Source organism: Haemorhous mexicanus, chromosome 1, assembly GCF_027477595.1.
Source record: "Haemorhous mexicanus isolate bHaeMex1 chromosome 1, bHaeMex1.pri, whole genome shotgun sequence".
Classification (NCBI taxonomy): domain Eukaryota; kingdom Metazoa; phylum Chordata; class Aves; order Passeriformes; family Fringillidae; genus Haemorhous; species Haemorhous mexicanus.
In genome coordinates this window covers 44,871,602-44,885,881 of record NC_082341.1, presented here as the reverse complement: position 1 = coordinate 44,885,881, position 14,280 = coordinate 44,871,602, and the positions used below count along the sequence as shown (strand labels likewise).

The 14,280-nt window shown below is 45.5% G+C and overlaps 1 protein-coding gene across 1 annotated transcript; it reads right to left on the bottom strand.

The window, feature by feature from the left end:
- Window positions 1-3,239: 3,239 nt before the first annotated feature.
- CCK (cholecystokinin) lies at window positions 3,240-9,592 on the bottom strand. Its single transcript, XM_059848033.1, has 3 exons — window positions 9,446-9,592; window positions 7,723-7,980; window positions 3,240-3,621 (listed from the first exon to the last, which is right to left on the bottom strand). Exons 2-3 carry the CDS (start codon window positions 7,976-7,978, stop codon window positions 3,485-3,487), a joined length of 393 nt encoding a protein of 130 aa, XP_059704016.1. The 5' UTR covers window positions 7,979-7,980; window positions 9,446-9,592; the 3' UTR covers window positions 3,240-3,484.
- Between the last annotated feature and the right edge of the window lie 4,688 nt (window positions 9,593-14,280).

Below are 14,280 nucleotides of genomic sequence, written 5' to 3'. Positions count from 1 at the left end.
GCTGGGACATTGAAACGTTCATCTTGTTTGACTTGCAAATTCCTCTGCTCAGGCCTTGGAGAGGGGAGTGCCTGGTCTGCTGTCACGCTTGCCGAAATGTGCGCAGCAGGGCTGCAGCTGGGAACATCTGGCTGAGGCATGTTGCCAGCCCACATGCAGCAAGGATGGAGCAGCTGGGGATGCATCAAAGCCAGGGAAAGGAGAGCAGGCTCCACACATGTTCCTGTATGAAATACCAGGGGAGATGAGACTGCTCAGGGTCAGGTGCACTGGTGCAGCTGAGGTTTCCCTCACATGCTGCCCCAGCTCCCAGGGAGAGCTGCCCCCTCCCCAGGCAGGGGTGCTCCCTCTCTCTTGCCTGGGTTTCCCTTCATTCCCATAAGGAGCACTTGCTGTTTGCACCCTTTTCACAGCTCTGCAAAAAAAGAATCACAAGATTTTCCCAAATAATTTATGTGGAGTTTGCAGCAAGCTGCTCCATTAATGGAGATTTGCCCAGCACCTGTTTTGAAATAAAGTTAATAAAGCTGGAACAGAACTAACGAATCAAGCTCATATAGAAAATAAACTGCAATTAAACACAAAAAGGTATTGATTTGCTATTTTAATTTAGCACCTATGCACGTGCTTTCATAAAGATAAATTTGGATAAAGCTAAATTAAATGTCAAGAGAGTTGGCAGTGCCAGAAATCTCACATCCCAGACAGCACCAGGAGATTGTGTCAATGCACTGCTGTGTGTGCTGGAATCTGTGGGGCACCTCTTGGCCCAAAGACTTTGCTGGATGCAAGGAGCTCCTACCCAGCTGCAGAGCCTCCATTCCTAAGGCTGCTGATTCCCTTGGGTTAAACCAGGGCAGCTGGAGAGTGGCTTCACTAATGCCACTAGGTAGGGTTGCAGCTACCAGGGCTGCGTGACTTTCCCAGGTTTGCTGGCTCCCCTGTTTAGCTCAGATTAGCACCTCCAGGCCACCTGGCAGCTGAATGGTGTCTCAGCAGCCTTTACAACCCTTTCCCATCTGGGGAATTTCTTCTGTTCCCAGAGGAGCAGGTGATGGACATTTTTATGACAATGAGGATTATGTTGCTGAGCTGCCAATAGCCAGCTGCTAACAGCCAGCTCCCCCTTGCCTAGAAGAACAGCACAGCATCCCAGAGTCACAATCCCTCTACATAACTACTGCAATTGCCTCTGTAATTCTTTATTCTTGACCCTCATTCGCATCAGTCAGGGTCTGAAACCATTTTTGTGTGTCAGGCAAAGACAGTCCTGTCCTGGGGGAGCGACATGTAAAAGCTGCCAAACCCATCACCTGACTGCACTGAGGGCTGTGCACTTTCACAGACATCTTCAGAGCCCTGCAGAAGAGAGGAGTGGGAAAGAACATCTTTGTCTCTCCATCCATCTGCCTGTAAGAAATGAAACAAATGAGAAAAAGAAAAGGTTTGGTGTTTTATCCTAATGATAACATTCTTCAGTAGTAGGGCTTGATTTGTAATATCACCCACTCCCAGCCTCCCTGCAATATATTACAATATTATATCCTTCATCAATTTAAGCCAGGAATGGTAACATTTAAAAATATTGCTTGAATGTTTCTGGCATTAATTTAAAAGACAGCAAAGCAGAAACTGAGTTTTCTCTCAAGTTACTTTTAAATAAACATCCCTTTGGTGGCCGATGTATAAATAAATAAATTTTTAGATTGATTTGTATTTCCCAGAGTTTTAAAAAAATAGGTTAATTGGTTTTAATCTCTTGTATGAAAGTTTTGGAAAAAATGGGCACTTTGCACTATTTTGCTGTGAGCAATAACCAAAACCAAGGAGAGAATTCAGGTGATTTAGGATTCATTATGCTTGAAAAGGAACCTAAAAAAGTCAGGCTAGGTGGCTTGGAAACTGGTTGACTGGGAGGAGCTTGAGAGGAACAAACACAGAAAAGCATTTCCATGTTTTCTGTATGAGATGCACAAAAGAAAAAAAAAAAAAAAAAAAAAAAAGGTGTTACTAGAGAAGAAAAATCCCTGTCACTGTTTGCTGAATTCTTTCTTTCACTGCAGATTGTGCAGTGCTGTTTGCTCTCCCAGCTGCTGCTGGGAGCTGCTCCTCAAAGTGTTTTTGTGCTCAGCCCTTGGCACAACCATTTTGGTTGGTTTCACATTGTTGGTTTGAGAAGAATTTTTGTCTCGTGCAAGTATTTTCTATGTATTGTTTTCTACACTTTGTGTTTGCCTATCAAGTACTGTAGAAATTGCTGCTTCTTTCCTTTGGCAAGCACCTGCTTTCCCACGTGTGACAAATATATTCCTTTTTGTATCAGTGCATACGTCTGGGAGAAACTCTGTGAACTATGCAATGTGAAAATCGCCTCCTTTACAATTTAGGGCATTCCTCAGATGTGAGATCCAGCTGCTGAAGGAGACCCAGGGGCTGCAGGGAGGTTGGTTACCTGTGGTGGAGGAGGAGCATGCAGGTAAAACACTTTTTTTGCAGCCTGCCCATGGGCAGAAGGGAAAGACTGCAGCAATTCCAGGGTGCTGGCTTTGCACAATGTGGGATCACTGTCCAGCTCTGAACTTGGGGTCCCCTGCCCTGCTCTGAGCCAGGTAAGAGCTGGGCAGAACCTCCCTCCTTCTCTCCACATCGGTGGGCAATGGCCAACTCAGCCTCTGTGATACTTGGGAGCCACCTCTTTCCTGTGAAGACACTGTGACTAGACTGCTCCAAGACCTCTCCCTCTCAGGATCACCTTCTGCTCTGTTCAGGAAGCTGTCTTCACCCCCTCCCAAATGAATGCTTAGCTCACCATACAGCTGGGAATGCTCTGTTTATTCTGTGATTTGCAGCCATCAGAAGAACTTCCACATTGAATTCACAACATAAAACAAATAAGCCAGGACGATGAAGCATGTTGGTGTCATCCCTCTTTTTCACTGTTTTAGCACTGTTGGCTGTTCACTGGAAAGATATGGGCTTAGGGTAAAACTCAGTCCTTTGCAAACAGGGTCACCATGAAAATAGCTGGTCTTTTCTGGCAGTATTTTGCTGCTGTGTTTATATTTAGACAAGTTCTCTAGAGTTCAAAGCTTTTGGGATTGACACAAGATTTCTCTGAAAAATAGATATTCTGACTATTCAACCCATGGAATATATTTACAGTGCCAAATAAAGGCATTATGCTATCTCTCTTTTATAGTAAGACACCCAGCAACATGCAGTGACAGGACAAGGAGGGATAAGTGAAATCATTTTAATATAGTATCAATGTATGAGAAACCACAAAAGAAAGAATATGTTTTCTGGAAAATTCTGCATATGTATATATTGCATTGTATAGTCTTACAGACAAACTTATGTCAAATACATGATTTTAAATACTTTAAAACACTGATTTGAAGAGGACAACAAAGTGATTTATCTTTTTTTGTACAGACATGGGAGTGTGATTTTTTTTTCCCTCATTGCTATAGTCTGGTGTTCTTCAGGAAGAATACTCATATTCTTCAGCACTGCGGCGTCCAAAATCCATCCAGCCCATGTAGTCTCTGTCATTTATCCTGTGAGTAGGATCAATGCTCTGTACCCTGTTTCCCATAACTGAGAATCTTCCAGTGGAACCTAAGGAAAAAGCGTTTGGGAGAGCAGAGAGTAAGAGGACACATTTTCCAGGTTCACCCCTGTTCTGATCTGGCTTATGCTCATTAGCAGATGTCTGCAATAGTTCAAATGGACCTAATACAGGTCATGTAACACCCCTGTCTTGTCATTGGGGAAAACATCAATAGAAACCTTATAGGTAATGTCCTGGAAGTGGTTTGGATTTTTTCAGTGGAAAATGAACAGATAATTTTCTACCTCCTGCTGCAGGAACATTCTGCTCCTGTCTAATAGGAAGGAATATAGATAGATTTTTCCTTATTTTTTCCTATTTTACTAGAGAAAGAGAATCAGAACTATTTCTCAATATTCCTATAAAGCCCCACATTTGCTTTCTCATACTGGGAGAGCTACAAAACATGCAAAACAACTCTTCTTGAGAGCAGGCTCAAGCCTGAGACACTGCAGCCCTGTGTTGCTTAAAAAGACACAAACGTAAGTACAGAAGCTCCTACAGTGCAAATTTGGCAACAAGCAGGGTAGAGTTATGAATCCTAGGTTTTGTGGAAAAGTGGGAATAGTCCTGAAAAGGAGAAGGTTGTGTCTGGAATTCCCAGTTAGAGATACCTATTGCTGGAATTATACAGGGTTTTTTACTACATCAGGGATTTTTTCATTGCTTATCCAAAGCCTTCATAATTCTTTTCACAGCAGGGTTGGATGCTGATTTCTGATCTTGCCTTATCCTTTCTGTATGCCTTGCTTAAGGCATCAAAGAGACACAAACTATTTGCAAGGAGAATTTATGCTTTAAAAAAATGGGCTGCAATCCTCTGTTTTCACAGCATCACATGATGTAACTAAAAATACAGGGACAGGTAAATTACTTCTCTCTGTACTTCCTGAAAACAGACAAAATTGATATATAACAATAATTAGATGGAGTTAAGCTTTGAGTGAGGAAGGGACAGATTTAATATATTAGTATTCAATGCAGACTGAGGCTTGAGGAATACTTGAATTGATCAAAAAGGAAAAGGAGCCCAAATTAAATCCCATATCCAAATCTACACAATTGCTTTGCTTTCAGTTTCTCGTGTTTTGAAGAAACCTCTATTGACTCTGTGCTTTTATGTTTCAAGGTCTTCCTCATGTAGTGCTTTATAATGAACATGACCCAGTGAAACAAAAAGCAACTGCATTGCTTTGTTAGTGGTTGCAGGGAGCTGAAGGTACACACACACACACACACACACACACACACACACACACACACAAAGCCATTAAGAGATATTGTAGCTCTCTACAACATCTCTCTACAACAAAATTACAAAAAAAAATTATTTTCCCCAGAATAGAATGTCTACCATTAAATGCTCAAGAAGTTCATGTCATTAAATGCCATGAAGTTCACAATCATAATTTAAAAAGTGTAATTAAGGCAATGACAATGGCTCCTTAGCACAATAACCAGGCAGGTCTGAGGCAGTGCAGAACCATCACTCAGATCTTGGTGCTTAAGAGACTTCTGAGCCTGCCACGACCTGAGGGCTGCAAAGGCTCCCCTGGTGCCACTACTGTCTGGCCAGTCAAGGGCTCCTTAGAGGACATTAAATGTGCCTGTCACTGGCTTGAGAGCTACAACATCTCTTCTACACAGTACCAGATTCAAGCTGAAAGCCTGCAGATGAACATAATTGAAAGCCTGGGTCACAAATTTCCTAACAGCACCTTAATTACCTCTCCTCAGCCCACTAGAGATGTCATGTGGGTATTGCAGAATCAGTGTATGACAAACAGACTCAAAGTTGTAGCAGTTCAGCAACAGGGCTGCCATCAATCCCTAAGCCCTTGAGAGAACTGAGCTCTATCACTGTTTTAACTAGAAACACTTTACAAAACCAGCCCTTCTATTAATCATGAGGGCAAACGCCACTACTGGTGACTGCTAACACTAACAAAAGACCTGACTTTCTCTGGAATTTTCTAGTGATTATTATGGTTTAGACAGGTGACTAATACAGTAGATGTGAGTATTCTGCAGAGATTTCTGCAGTACTGCCCAGGGTTTTCACATTAAATGAGAATATAATGCTTTGATGGGAACACTGTATGCATGTTAGAAATGAAGTAAATACTGTGTTCCCTGTGAATTTTCTCTCCTGTAATGAGCAACCACATCTACAAAGTAGAGTCCAACTAGTCTAGTCACATCACAAGAATCTCATAATCTGCTTACAGACTGTTTTTAGAATTAATTTTATATGCCAATAACACATATGCAGGAAATTGTCCCTCATATTAATATTTACAAAAAAAAAATCTTAAATTCAAAGGGGTTGGGTTTTTTTTCTTTATCTGGTTAATCTATTTGGAAGTGTCAGCTGCATATTTAAGAGAATATAATGGATACATAAACTAGAATGAGGAGCTCAGTTTCCATGTGGGTGGGCAACAATGACTGTGCTGGGGAAAGGTAATGAGAATTCTGCTTTGCAGACTGCTGCAGTAACATTCTTATTCAATAACAGCCTTAAGTGTAGCCCTGAATTGTGGAATTTCATACCTGAATTGTCTCTCCACTAAATTGCATGAACAGCTAGAAGTTGTTCCTTAATGGATATCGTGCCTATTGCTGACATGAGAGGAAATCTTTCTGGCACTATTGGAAGTGATTCATTTTTCTGTTGTTTCTAATTTGGCTGTGTTCTGAGCACACAGAGGTGTGTGTATGGTAGCATATATAATGCACCAAACCAGATGTGGCATCTTGAAATTCCAGACCACCATCACAGATAAGTATAGGGCTTTGCCTAGCACAGAGGTCAGCAGGGAAGCTGTCGAGAGTGGAGGGTTAAATAATCTGCATTATGTGGAGAAAGCTCCTACTTATATAAAGTGAACTTTATCCTAAGCACCATCTGGGGCTGGGTGTGAATTAATTTCTCAATGTCTGTATGTCCAGGTAATCCTAATCCTAATTACTGGCTTCTCTTGAAACCCCCTTCCCTTCTTAGATGTCTTTTCTAAGTAGAACAGGGCAAAGGCTGCAGTGAAGCTTTCATGAGTAAACAAAATTTCTCTAGTGGCTCTCGCTAAGGTTGGCAGCCAAAAGGCCATAGCAATTAGGCTGCCCATGGTGTTACTCTATTGAGACACCAAGCAGTACAGAGATGAGACAGCTCAGAAGGAAAAATGTTTTCTTGGGGAAATTTCAGTGGTCAATGATTTTGAGCCATCTTTTTTACTGTCAGCACCAATGGCATTCTTTTCTGCCTATGTAAAATACATTCTGTAAGGTGTTAATAGCTTTACTCTTACATAATACAATTGTTTCCTCAAGTAATAATCTCATTATAAGAATGCTCTGTAATCCCACTGCTCTACTGATTCCTCATGTCCTTGTTACACAGTGCCATGGAGGTTTCAGATAACTGCAAGGTTGTGTTCCCAGGCTGCCCGAGACCAAAAAACAAACCAGGAATCAATCTGTGTGGAAGCAAATATGATTTTACTTATCATTGGTTTTAATTATTGCACTAATAAATATGAATTCTGTGTTTTGAAAGCTTCCATGCTATCATAATTTCCTCTGGGAACAAATGTATGAAAAATCCAATACTAAGAATATTTCCTTGGTACAGGGATTTCTGACTGAGGTGAGGCTAGCCATTTGGTCTGCATTTTTCCTCAGAAAAGTCTTCCTGCTCTTCTAACTTTAAAGAGAGATGGAGGGAGGGAGGGAGGATTTTAACTAAATTGGAAGACTTCAAGGAAAACATAATTGTTTTATCTGAGATACAACATGTCGAAAAGAGCACCAAAATAATAAGGCAATGAAAATAGTTAAAAATAAAAGCTGAACTATAACCTAAGAGGTCTGTGACATTTTCTCCAGTTATCTTTATATGAATCTCAGTCAGAGGGTGCTACAACTAAACCCCGTTTTTGGCAGAGGTTTGGGAGAGAGCATATGGAATGCTGTCTACTTGAGGGACAAGCAGGCAAAATCTAAATCCTATCTTCCCTAGGAATTCACGTTAGATGACGACAGGGTTTTCTCAACTCCCAGGAACCCCTGCAGGAAATGCCAGTGGCACAGAAGCAGGCTGTAAGCAGTACCTTTTCTGGCTTGCTGGAGATACTTGGCCAGCAAGGCGCCGATGTTGGCTCTTTGGTCACCGCTGACATCCAGCCTCTGCAGGGATTTCAGGGGCCCGGCGGAGGATGGAGCGCGGGAGTGCCGCTGATGTTCTGTCAGGCTCTGCTCCAGCTCGGCAGGCACAGCATTCCCACCGTGCGAGCCCAGAGGGTGCTGTCCGAGGGAGCTCACCGAGAGCACGGCGAGGAACACGCAGATGCATAGCCCGCTGGACATTGCTGCGGAGAAAAGGGACGGGGGCTGTAGCATTACCAGATTTAGTACATTTTGTGCATTCCCTAACCCCATCTTCCATTGGGGATGCTGGATTCTGAGCAAACCGGGCACGTGTTGGGTTTTTTTTAACGTAGGTAATTGCAGGATCTCTCTTAAGTTGGAAAACATGTATGTGAATAGCTAGATATCCTTGCTAAAGAGGAAGGTACAGGTAATTAATTTTGTTTCCTCCAGCCTAGTATGTGCTGTATCTCCCTGATCTACTCAATTCTTATTTGCTTTTCTTTCTTTGGAAGCTGTATTTCATAAAAACTTAAGGGACTTGAATCCACATCTGTGAAAAAACTCGTGACTCAAACATTTCAGTATTTTGCCATTGCATTAAAACCCTGCTGTTACTGCAGATACACAGTTTTGACAAGTTTTATGAAGAGCCTTTATTCTACCAACCTTCACTGATTTGAACTTCAGTGTTCAAGAGGTTTAATCTCATCGTGCACAAAAACAAAAAAACCAAAATCTTGCCCCAGTGAAAGAAAAACCAAAATCTAATACTCCTGCCCCAAAACATTTGATGTAATAGTTAAAAGCTATAAGAAATAAAGTGCAACTTAATAATCTTGTTCATATTAAACAGCAAATTTAGATTTCTGTTGCTTCCTTACATGTGTACTAAGCAAAACCATGTTGGTTTACTAAATTGTTTTATCACGTGAAAGCTGAAATGCTATTTTTCCCTGGAAACAGAGAAATTACTCTCAATTCTTAGAAGAAACAAACTATCTAGTACTTCATGCTATAGGGGTAATTTTCACTTATAAATACACATGGATTTTCTAAGTTATGGGAGATTTTTCGAGCTGCTTCAGTTCTTTAACATAAGTACACAACACAAACGTTTAAATTTTAAAAGGGGATAAAATTAAGTTTATTTACGCAACACACACACTAGATCAAAACAATTCACAGTATATAAAACATGGAGATGAGTGAAGAAAGTTGAAATGTCAAAATGTCACTCCAGCGTGGTTATTAGCGATGTACCCATCTAGGTTTGGGTACAGAGACTGATGGTGCATTGCACCTTTCAGTTGTCCCGAGCCCTGTATTTTTTACACACATACAAGTAAAAAAAAAATATATATAATATATCACACACACAAACATATCTAAGTATTAATGTTCTTGCTGTGGTCTCCAAATCCCACATCTCACCGCTGCTGGCCGGTTCCCTTCCCAGCTGCCCAGCGGTGGGAAGCCCTGCTCGCCGCTCCCCGCACCCCGCGCTGGGATCCACCCGGCTGCCCGCGCTCGTCGGGAGCGGCCAGAATTCTTCCCCGCCGGGAAGCGTTTCCTCCGGCAGAGCGGGATGCCCTCCGAGCCGCGGCACACGTGAGCGCCAGGCATCCCCATTCCCTCTGCCTCCCCGCCCTCAGCCGTGGTGCCGTCAGGAGAGGCGCTCCCTACCTTTCCGCTGCTCTTTTCCAAGGTCCCACTCGAGTTGGGAACAGTGAGTCCCGAGTGTGCCCAAGCAGGGAAGTCGGGGGAGACTCAGCCTCGGCCCCTTAAATAGCGGCGGGCACCGAGGCGGTGTTTACACACTTCTGACGCAGCCGGGGCCCCCGCCCGCTCAGCCCCCCGCCGCCGCCTCTCCCCGCCCCGGGCACCGGCACCGGGGCTCTGTGCGCTCCGCGGGGGGAGCGGGGCTCCTTCCCCGCCTCCTTCTCCGCCGCCGGCCGGCGCCGCGGTGCCGCTGGGTGCGGAGGAGTCGGGCCGGCTCCCGACGGCCGCTCCCGGCTCTCCCCGCAGGGAAGCGCCCGGCTGGGCACGAAGGAGCTGGAAAGCCCGGCTGACTTCCAGATGGGCAGTTAAAATGCTCCTGACGGGGCTATGCCCACACGTCCTCCCCGGCCGGAGGCTCCGGGTGCGGCTCCGGCAGTCGGGAGTCGCCCGCAGGCGGGAGGGCTTGCCCTGGCCGCGCTTACCGGCGGTGGCAGGTGCGGGATCTGCGGCTTTGGGCTCCAATCTCTGAGGCCTCCGGGGTCACAAATACCTCCATCCTCCCCTCCCTCTCCTAAACATCTGCTCGGGAAGACGGGACACTCTTTTATTTAAAAAGCAAAGCAAAGCACAAAGCCATGGACGATCCCCGCAGAAAGCCTTGGATGGAGATGCCTTCGGCGTGGGTTCCCCCTCACTGACCATAGAACTAGTAGAGTCTCTCCCGGCCGCTGCAGGGACCACTGTCCCCCCCCGTGCCCTCGGCCAGGCCGGTGCTGCCCTCAGGCGATGCTCGCCAGGTGTCCGCAGCAGCCTCGGACACTGTCCCGCCCTCCCGCCTTCTGCTTTTGGGGGGATGAAGGAAGTGCCCTCAAGCTCGGGCTGCCCGGGCTGCCAAGCCGAGACCGCAGAGGGAAGGGCAAGGCCGGTGGGGCAGCCGTGTGCTACCCCCGAAACTCTCCGCAGCTCAATCCCCGGGAGCAGCCGCTCCTCGGACCCAGCGCTGGGCTCAGGCGTCACGGCGCCGAATATGTGCCTTAAAGTTTACAGTGTGGAGCCAAGCGAGTGGGCGGGTTGCTTTTCCCTCTCCGGGAAGGGAGCGGGGCAGCTCCGACACACCGACGCTCCCTGGGGAGCCGCCTGTGCTGCGCGGACGGACCGTGCGGGGGTGCGGAGCGCCGGCCAGGCCGTGCCCAAGCGGCAGCTGAGAGGGCTGCAGCCCGCCCAGGCAGGGCACGGGGGGAGTGTGCGCTGTTAACCTCTTAAGCAAGGGCTCCTAGGGGAGAAAACTGCGCTGCTCCCCGTGCTCCCGCAGCGCCGGTCCCGCCGCACATCGCCCCCCGCAGCCCCCGCGCCCTTCCCGCCGCGGCCCGCAGAGGGCGCCGCGGCCCCGCGCACCCCGGGCAGATCCAGCGGCACGAGGGATCCACGGAGATCCATGGAAAAGCCACGCGATCCCGAGGCAGGACGGTGCCACGTGGCGTGCTACAGGGGAAAAGCCAACCTGCCGCCATCTCCTCAGCGCGGGGAGCCCTGGCTGCCGATGCCCAGCCACGCCCGAGCTGAGGCGCCGGTGATGATGGAGCGGGACGGGTGGGAGAGGGATGCCGTGGCTCCCGTGTCCCGTCACCCTGGCGGTGCGAGGCTCGGAGGTGGCGGGGATGGGGATGGACCATCTTTCTCACCGCCTCCCAGCTGCTGACAGGGTGCTGCCGAGCGGGATACGGCACCTGAGCTGCGGGCTGCCTTTCATCTCCCGCATCGGCGCTGGCATCGGGCAGAGTCGCTATCCGAAGTGCTTAAAAAAAAGTAAAATCAAAACCTCCTTTGAAAAGGGAAAAGTTAGTTGAAGCAGATTGCCAGGGAAAGGAAGAGCCCTAAAACTATTTCAGCAGTACCTGTCCAATGGCTCTGTATGTCTCTGGAAAAAAACCCTAGGTAATATTCCAGATAATTCAATTTCACTTTGGCTCAGTGGGAAAAATACTCACTGCTATTAGACAATTAAATAGTCGACTCTGAATTGAACTGTAGGTGTCTGGGAAGAGTATCACAGTCTTTCTGGGAAGGTACAATAACAATTCTGGTCGAGTCACATCAAGCCCTTGTGAAACCTACTGTAGATAATGAGCTCCCAAGGGACCAGCTCAAAGCTTAACAGAAGAGAGGGCGCCTGCTAATACATGCTCATGAATAATTCACATCAGACAGATATAAATGCAGGCATTTAAGTCTGACATATTAGCCTGGTTGAACAAATACACACTACATTTACGTTGAGCTGATCTGGAGTATCAATTCACTTACAAATATATCTGGGATTGGACAAATGGAGTGAGAGGGAGTGTGTATGTGTGTGCATATGTGTGACAACAAAACTCCCTAGCTATGTTCTTGAACAGACAGAAAGGCAATGCCATATGAAATGGAATAAAGGAAACAGGAATAATGTCAGGTTATTAAAGTCAGCAGTGCTGCACAATCTATAGCCTGGCTAATTGACTTTTGAACGCTGGATTTTCCTAATTGAGTTCCTTAATACCTGTATGTACAGTCCTTGGTGATTATTTTCTGATTTATTTCTTCTTCAGTGAAAATTTGAAGTTGTAGGAAAGTTTCAGTCCTTGGTAAATATATGCTAATTAATGGCAGTTTAGAATTGTTTTGAGCAGATACAGAAGACCAGAAAGCCTGTTTGGCATGAGCAAATATGACAGCAGGACTCCAAGGTGAGCTGTCTGCAGAAACTCAGACTATGTATTACTTTACTTATTGATGTGCTACAAAAGGTAGGAATTGGGATTTAATTTGCAGGGACCTCTAGGTTCCAGGTCCAGTGTTTTTGTCAGGTGCTGGGCCCAGGTGTGCACCATGGATTGGAGAGTGTCAGCCACAGGAGGGCCTTGTGCCACCACCACGGGTGGGGTGAGACAGAGGCTGCCCTCTGCCCAAGGCTTCAGCCTTGGATCACCAGGAAGGAAAGTGCTTTGACTGCACCAGAGCTTGAGTGATATTGCAAGAACCCAAGTATATATGCAAAACAAATTTAAACCTAAAGTGAACCCTGCAATGCAGTAAATGCTAATATAGATACATCCCTGAGGAGGAAGCTGAAAGATGCCATAGTTTAGATACTGCAGGCTTTTAAAGATTTGTCTTCTGGCAGGAGTCTTGTTAAAGGATTTGAGTTTCTCTAACCTTTCCCCCTGACAATCAAGACACTCTATCCTCAATTGTTTTCTCTATTTATCTGCCAAAGGTTTTCTCCTGTTTAGCTGAGGTGGCAGAAGTATGTATGGTTAAGCATGCATTTTGTTCTGTGCCAGCACAAATCTGGGAGTTTTGGAGCAAGAAGGCAGCATGAAAACAGAGGGATGGAGAGATTTCCTTATGTCTGTCCTGCAATGGGGATGGCAGGCACCAATAGTTAGGGCAGAAGCCATGGTGCTCATGTCCCTGTCCCTCTGCTTAGAGCTGGAGCAGAGCCTGCCTGTGAGTGTGGGAGTGGCAGCAAACTTGGAGATGCAGCCTTGGAGATATCCTCTGGCACCAGGGGGCTCCATGTTCAGGTGCATGACAAGAAATACATTCTTTTACGTATTACATTTTTTTCTGATTATCACTATGCAGAGGTTTTTTTTACTTCCATCTAGACCCTGACACCTATGGGTAATATTCTGTGCTATGTTCAGTCAAATTAATGTTTAGGGTTTTTTTGTTGTTGTTTTGTTTTGTTTTTGTTTTTTTTTAATGTGAAGATGATGGAGTGTCACTCTGGAGGATTACAATGAAGTAGGAATGATTGGCAGAGGATAGCAGGGAAGGGAATGAGATGGTTTTCTGGAATTAACGGGAAAGTTAGAGAACAGATCATTAGGACCAACTGCGTGAATTTTAGATGTAAAATAGAGAATAGATTTTAATTGAGCACATTATTCTGGTTTTTTTTGGGTGTTGATTCAGACATTAAATTTTTGGTATTTTGGTTTTTCAAATATTTTTAGTTTTAATTCAGTTATTTCTATGTAAATGCTTTCATGGTAGTCTCTTTTCTCCTACTTGAGAGGAATGTAAACTCTGCTTAGAGCCAACCCAGAAACTAAGTGAGAAATTTTGGTTTTGGGCAAGTGACCAGCAGTAAGGGATCTGGGTCCTCTGCCTGAAGAGTTCTGACCTCCTTTCACAGAGCAGTGCCTCAAACTAATATATTAGTCCCTGACTAATATACCTAAAGAAGGGTCCCATAGAAGCAGAACAGCAGAGCTGGTGCTGAGGATGTTTGAACACTCAAAGACTGCTCTGCAATGGAAACAAAAGAACATCTAGTAGGAATAATCATAGTGAAAGAAACGGGCTTGGGTTGGAAGGGGGCTTGAAGACCATCTTGTTCCAACCCCCCTGCTATAGGAAAGGACACCTCCCACTAGACCAGGCTGCTCAGAGCCCCTCAGCCTGGCCTTGAACACCTTCAGGAGTGGGGCAGCCACAGCTTCTCTGGGCAGTCTGTGCCAGTGCCTCACCAGCCTCACAGTACAGTCTGTTTCAAAAGTGTACTCCTGGTGTGAACTGTGTGCACTAATGCAAATTCACAGATTTTAATTAGAATTACCCACTATCCTGCAGTTGTGTGAAGAAGGAGAATAAGAGGAAAAATTCCTTTTCCAAGAAGAAGGATTGGATTTTTAGAAAATCAGATTTTAACCTCTATCCCATGAAATTCAGGCAGTTGGTATGCAAGCTTCCTATAGATCAACTGGAAAAGTAACTTGTGTGATGTCTTCAAATTTTGTTCCCTGTAGTTT

Excerpts from the sequence above, each read along its gene's own strand:
- CCK (XM_059848033.1), bottom strand. The coding sequence starts at position 7,978 with ATGTCCAGCGGGCTATGCATCTGCGTGTTCCTCGCCGTGCTCTCGGTG. Across the intron at positions 3,622-7,722 it reads TCTCCAGCAAGCCAGAAAAG|GTTCCACTGGAAGATTCTCA; the intron begins GTACTGCTTACA and ends CTTTTTCCTTAG.